Below are 7,087 nucleotides of genomic sequence, written 5' to 3'. Positions count from 1 at the left end.
CAAATGAAATTAAAAATTAGAAAGGAGGTGCTTGAAATGCTATGGTGAGTTCTATGAAATAAAATAAACAAACAAAAAATAGCAAAAATAAAATAAAAATAATATTTCTTGTAAAATGATCTCATCTAAAACTCTTAGTGAATTTTTTTTTTAAATTAAAAAATACACAAATCTGGTACAACAAGAGTATTGCTCTGCCTTTCAAGAAATCCCTCAATTAAAAATAGGTTTTGTTCTTTACTAAGGGCTGAATTCATTGACTTGAACAAAACTACTGAGAAACTTGAAAGTGAGTTTCAGTGCTGGTCTAATGCCTCAGATGCTCTGAGGTCTGTAGTATCAGAATCTTTGTAGGACCATGTCCTAAAGCTAGTAAATCTGTAAATTACCAAATTCCTAAATTTTCTGGGTTAGTAATAAAAGAAACAGGCTTTGGCATGTCATCTCTCCTGAGGATGACTGAGAGAGAGCAGCCCTCAGCTGTGCTAGCAAACTCTTGGTGTCCAGCATGGGCTGGCTACAGGTAATCAGGGATGCTCCCTGGGCTGACCACACTTGGGACTGCACGGCAGAGGCTGGTGGCCACTGGCCAGCACTGTGTCATGGCTAACCTCCCAGTTTGACACAGTGATCACATCCCAAAGATGCAGAACACCCCCTTACCTACCAAGAAACAGCCAAAGTTTCTGAATCTGCATGGAAATACTTGGAGCTTACAGGTCTTTTTAAGCACTTAAGTAAAAATTCAGACCTCTTGTGGCCATCAAACTGCCCAGTAAAAGTTTCTATCAGTTCCTAATCTGGGTGATGCTCTTGATGGGTGTGCAATGGCTGGCATTTGTGTATTCCTACTGCTTGTCTCCCAGACCTCCCGCACTTATTGACAAACCTTGCAGTTGAACATCTTTGTGGGTCCAGAGGAGGCCGCAAATGTGATAAGAGGGCTGGAGTACCTCTTTTATGAAGACAGGCTGAGACAGTTGGGGCTGTTCATCCTGGAGAAGAAAATACTCTGGGGAGACCTTGGAGCAGCATTCCAGTACCTAAAAGGGTCTTATACAGAAGAGGGAGAGTGACTTCTTACACACACAGATAGTGACAGGACAAACTAAAAGAGGTGAGATTTAGATTTAATATCAGGAAGAAATTCTTTACTGTGAGGGTATTGAGGCACTGGAACGGTTTGCCAAGAGAAGTTGTGGATGCCTCATTCCTGGAAGTGTTCAAGACCAGACTGAATGGGGCCCTGAGATACTTGATGTAGTGGGTGCATCTCTGTCCGTGGTAGGGGTTTGGAACTAGATGAACCCTAGGGTCCCTTCCAACCCTTCCAGCCTTTCTATGATTCTATGATTCGTTCTAAATGTAAATGAAGTGCAATCTTTTTAGATACTGTGAACAAAAATGAGGCAGAAATGCCACAGAAATGGGAAGTGTGGGAGTGACTATGCACATTAAGACACCCTGTATGTGGCACACAACTTCTTGCAAACCTTCAATTCTAACAAAGACATGAGAGAGGGAATTCTGGTTTGGTCTGCCTTGCCTTGCTGGTCTCCTAGTCTGTATCAGTAGCTTTGGGTTAAAGAAAAATATGGACTATGGATATATTCCACATTTGTGTAATCCATGTTGTCTGATGTCACTTTTTGCATACATATTATCAGCACTCTTTTAAATATGAACCTACACTTCTAAGAACTCAGCATCAAAAACCAGGCAGCCTGGCTTCACATGCAAGTTTGCATAAGCAGAAAGGTGTTTAGTGGCATTTCTCATACCAAGTGATCTTTTACGTGGAGAAGCTAAGGTTACACGATGTTTAGGGCAGGCGTGTATTTGCATCCCAATCATCCATGCACAGTGATGACTTCTATATGAGAATTTCCTCCATCCAGAGCTGAATATACGAATGCTTTATAATTTCCCAAATGAGTGGAGCACCTACAAGTATGTATTTCAGCCTACATACATGGTAAATCCTAAGGCTACTGTTATACAAATAATACACCAAACACAGCAGCATCTATTAGTAGTATGTATAAATGTATTATATTAATAACACATACTCAAAAACATTAAGCAGTGCATGAAAAAAATGTATTTTTAGAAGTTTTTCTTTCTATTACCTTGTATATGCAGACTGGATATAGGAACTACAGTACTGAGTACATTTTTATTTAGAAGACTGATTCATTAATAACTGCAATTGCTTAACACAGGAAAGTAAGTAAAAATAGTTTTATACAATTTAGTTATGCTTTTTTCTTGAGCTGCATTCATTTCTGACCCCACAAAGGTATATCCATATTCTTAGTTTTACACTTAGGAGTAAGCATGTGTTTATGGTTATGTGCATAAAAAATAAGCCTTTGCAGAGCTAAAGTCTTGATGGTAGCCTGCTTTCACAGCCAACAAGTACAAACACCCACACAAGAAAGAAAAGGTGAAGTGAAAAAGTTCAATCATCCCCATTGCTCAGATTCTCTGCAGTTTTCCATTTTGCATTCTCTCAAAAGAACACAAGTTCACATAACAAATATTAGTAGGATACAGAAAAAAAATTGTAAAAAATATTTTAGCATTTAAAAAGTCTTTTGAATTTCAGGTCTTCTCAGGTCTGTTTCTAATTTGCCAGCATTCTCTGTTTTCCCCCTGAAATTAATTGATATTTCAGTTGCATATGTAGACAGGTTTGGATGTTATTACTAAGAGGTCTGGATGTTTACTGGTGCTCGCTTATGACACGTTTTTTTCCAGGATGCCCATCACAGCAGCAGCTCCTCATTCTCTATTCCAGCAAACAACACTGGGCCACTGGATTGTCTGAACAGGTTCTCCTGGTGATGAAGATGCAACACAATACCGTCTTAAAATGTCATGGTGTTAGAGAGCACTCTGAGGTACTTCATACATGACTGCAGTGTGTTTGTGTCTTTACTAAGAATGTTGAATGACATGTGAGTAGTATTTTGCCTTATACAGAAAAGTACAGTAACAACCACATAAAAGACAATGTGCATAGATTATTGTTGACAGAATAAAACAGTATTCAAAATAAAGCAGTAGTCAGTATTTCTGTGAGTCAAAACACATTACTGTGCATTGTCAGGTACCAAAACCAGTGGGGCAATAAAGAGTCTTTTTTAAGTGCTGTTACACAGAAGTTGTTTTCACAAAGCAAAGTGTTTGTTAATTAGTTGTAGCACTGTCTTGAGAACCTCTTCCTTGGAGGGGCTGGCATCAACCTCTTGGCACGCAGGATTCACCATCCTTCTGTATGACTCTTCAACTCTATTTTAAAACAAAACAAGGGAAATTAAACTTCAAAATGCAGGGATATGAAATGGTATTAGTCACTGGTCTCAGAAGAAAGTGTTCACTGCAGAGACAAAGGATACAAAATGTATTAAAAAAGTATTTCTTTCTTTACAGTTTAGCACTTGATACAGTCTGGTACAGCAGTGCAGTGGACAGTTTGCTTCTAACACCTGAATTAACTTCTTCAGATTCTGCTAAGGTGTCTCTGAACTGTATGACATTACACTGTGTAGCTGTGCTCACTGACAGATCTCAGCTTTGACTAACTAGATTAGAGAGTTGACACATCATTCAAACCCTTCCTCTGATCAAATAACAGGATGAATAACAGGATGAAATATAGAATGAAAACCTCTTCACTTAGACTATAAGAATAATGCCGAGCTCTCCCACATTTAGCCTATGAGGGTGTGAATGAGGATGTCAATATCATTTCCTATGTTCCCACAATTGCCATTCAGGCCAGAAGTCACAAGACAAATCAAGCAAGATTCTGGATATTCTCATACCCAGACTGACATAATTAACAAGTAGAAATAACCAAAGGCTTTCTGACAGGACTAAGATGTAACAGAGTTAGAACTTAAAGGATTCTTAAATGTTGTTCCCTAGCTCACTCACCCCTATGCAGTTCCCACTGTATGAGCAGGGGATTTCTGTCAAAATCGGGGTTTCATAGAATTATAGAATATTAAGGGGTTGAAACGGACCTTAAAGATCATCTAGTTCCATCCTGGCCCTGCCAGAGGCAGGGACATCGCCCACCAAACCAGTTTGTGCAAGGCCTTATCGTACCTGGTTTTGAACACTGACATGGTTGGGGCAACCGCAGCCTCCCTGGGCAACCTGTTCCAGTATCTAACCACCCTCACAGTATAACCTAAATTTTCCCTCTTTCAGTCTGTACCCACCACTCCCTGTCCTATCACTATAGTTTCTGATGAAGAATTCCTCTCCAGCTTCCCTGTAGGCCCCCTTTAGATACTGGAAGGTTGCTATCAAGTCTCCACACAACCTTCTCTTCTCCAGGCTGAACAGCCCCAACTTTCTCAGTCTGTCTTCATAGGGAAGGTGTTCCAGTCCTCTCATCTACTTCATGGCCTTCCTCTGGACTTGCTTCACTGGTTCCTTGTCCTTCTTATGTTGGGGACACCAGAACTGGACGCACCACTCCACATGTGGTCTAACAAGAGCAGAGTAGAGGGGTAGAATCACCTCCTTTGATTTGCTGGCCACACTCCTTTTGATGCAGCCCAGAATGTCATTGGCTTCCTGGGCTTCAAGTGCACATTGCCAGCTCATGTTGAGTTTTTCATCAACCATAACCCATAAGTCTTTCTCTGCAAGGCTGGTCTCAGTTACTTTTCCATCCAGCCTATAGATGTATCTGGGATTGCTACCACCCAGGTGTAGGACCTTACACTTCACTTTGTTGAACTTCACGAGGCTTACGTTGGCCCACCTCTCAAGTCTGTCAATGCCCCTCTGGATGGCATCCCTTCTCTCCAGTGTGTCAGCTGCACCACACAGCTTGGTGTGCTCAGTGAACTTGCTGAGGGTCCCACTGTCCATGTTGCCAACAAAGCTGTTGAACAGTATCAGCCCCAGTACTGACCCCTGAGGGACACCACTCACCACTGGTCTCCACGTGGACAATGAGCCATTGACCACAACCCTTAGTGCAGCCATCCAGACAGTTCTTTATCCACCAAGTAGTCCTTCCACCAAATCCATGTCTCTCTAATTTAGAGACAAGGATGTCGTGCAGGACAGTGTCAAACACTTTGCAGAAGTCAAGGTAGATGATGTCAATTGCTCTGTCCCTATCCACAAAGGCTGCAGCCCTGTCATAGAAAGTCACCAAACTAAGAAAGGTGCTAAATTAAAAGTGGTAAGTAGCAAAATACAAGTGTTTTAATTTAAAACTCCTTTGCATGATGATTAAATTCTACACCTGCAGCTTTCAAACACTTTCAGCCATTAATCCTTTCCAAAAAAACCTCAGACTGAGACCTTAGATATAGGAAATCCTTATCCCAGTAATGTGAGAAGTACATTTACCACTGATCCCACAGAAGCCAAGATTGCCTGCAGCCTCTTATTCCTCATTAAAGAGTACCTTTGGCGAAACAAGCTGTTAGCTTCCAACTCAGCTTCCTCCTTTGTTTTCTCTAGACCCCGACGCTGAAGTCTCAGGGCTCGTTCCTCAGGATCAACAGTCAGGAGAAGAACAAGATCGGGTTTAAGCAGATCCTCAGGCCACTGGTACACTTCATCATGAGCTGGTGGAAGATCCTGCACTTTCCCATTTGTTTCAGTGGCAATTGTGTAGGCAGCCGTGCTGTGCCAGTATCTGTGAGGAAAATACAAAATGAAGAGAGAAATTTTAAAGAGGACACTAATTCTTTTGTAACATAGGAGAGAGTTGTCACTATAATGATAAGTCAGTAATGATGAGACAGGTGACATGGTGGTTTTGAGGGGAAACACAAAGAACAGTTCTGTGCCATCCATTATTTCTTAAGAGTGATAATACTCAGTGCACTATTCAGAGTTCATGTGAATTATTAATTAAAACATATGGCGGTAGCTACACATTAGGCAAAGAGAGTTCCAGATGCTGCTATTGAAAGAAATTCTTCTCATATATTGAGTGAGGTCAAAGAAGAGTTATATTTTATCTCAAAATCCAATCCTCTGAGTCCTTTTTTTGTGGTTCCCATCCTACTTCATGCAACAGATTTGCTAGAGAACATACAATCTTTACAAATATTTGAATTAAAACAGGCATTAATAATGGTTACACATTTCACTTGGATTTAATGTTCACTTGCATTTCATGTACAAGGTAATGTGTTTGATGGATCAGTGGATTTGAAACTGGTTAAAAATAGTACTTACATACAAACAAGTCTGTGTGTATCCATGTGTGTGTGTGTGTGTGTTATGACGGGAGGTCACAGTACACCTACTGAAATAAGCCAGAGGGCTCAAAGTGCATCTAGACCTTCTTTATTAAGAGTAATACTATAAGCTGCCTATATAGGTTAGTAAAAACTAGAAATAACATGAACAAACCCAAAGAAGTTGGAAGCATGTTTCTGGCTTTACATGTGCAAAGAGTAAGTCTACCTAAAACTCAGTCATTCCAATCCACCCATATCTCATCTTAGAGATGGCCATGACCAGCAGCCCACATTCTCCTCATGTGTGTCAGAAAACTCTGGTTTAGCTCAGGATTCAAAGCCTGCGTGTCCACTATTCCTAACCGGAGATGTAATAATTTCCATGTGTCCTAAAGCTAGTTATGAATATTACACTGATGGAAGTTACCTAACTTACTATTATCATAAGTATTACTCTTTGGAAGATTTAATATTTATCTGACTTTCTGCAGAGTAGTGCTTCAAAGAAACCCCCAAAACAAACCACAAACAAAAACAAATCAAAACAACCCCTCCCCCAAAGAAAACCAGAGACAATTGTTGACTACTTCTGCTTGTAACACTGAACGATTGTATGATGGCACTGACTTAAGAGGGTTTCTTTAATATACGAACCTGTCTATGATCACAGGTGCCTGAGTGGATGCTTTCGCTATTTCTGAAGCAAGAATGTAGTTGCCAGCAGCATAAAATGCTCTTTTAATGGGTGTTGGTTCATCATCAAATACAGTCCTCCACTGGCTGATGCAAGGTGGTGGGGACCTCAGTAGAATGCCATTCAGGTGGTCCTTAACAGCCTCAGTCACAGTGGTTTTGCCTGC

At 40.7% G+C, this 7,087-nt stretch overlaps 1 protein-coding gene across 1 annotated transcript in view; it reads right to left on the bottom strand.

Moving 5' to 3' along the window:
• Positions 1 to 2,025: 2,025 nt before the first annotated feature.
• LOC114060756 (UMP-CMP kinase 2, mitochondrial-like) overlaps positions 2,026 to 7,087 on the bottom strand; it is a 6,921-nt gene continuing 1,859 nt past the window's right edge. The window contains exons 3-5 of the mRNA XM_027890520.1: positions 6,882 to 7,083; positions 5,441 to 5,674; positions 2,026 to 3,294 (exon numbers count right to left, since the gene is read on the bottom strand). Coding sequence (XP_027746321.1) covers positions 3,174 to 3,294; positions 5,441 to 5,674; positions 6,882 to 7,083 — 557 coding nt within the window. The 3' untranslated portion in view covers positions 2,026 to 3,173. The remainder of the gene's footprint in view (positions 3,295 to 5,440; positions 5,675 to 6,881; positions 7,084 to 7,087) is intronic.

The sequence above is a fragment of the Empidonax traillii genome, unplaced genomic scaffold, assembly GCF_003031625.1.
Source record: "Empidonax traillii isolate 1590-97213 ecotype Southwest subspecies unplaced genomic scaffold, ASM303162v1 scaffold291:size1517763, whole genome shotgun sequence".
NCBI lineage: Eukaryota > Metazoa > Chordata > Aves > Passeriformes > Tyrannidae > Empidonax > Empidonax traillii.
The sequence above is the reverse complement of the archived record's forward strand: the minus strand, read 5'-3'. Positions and strand labels throughout refer to the sequence as shown.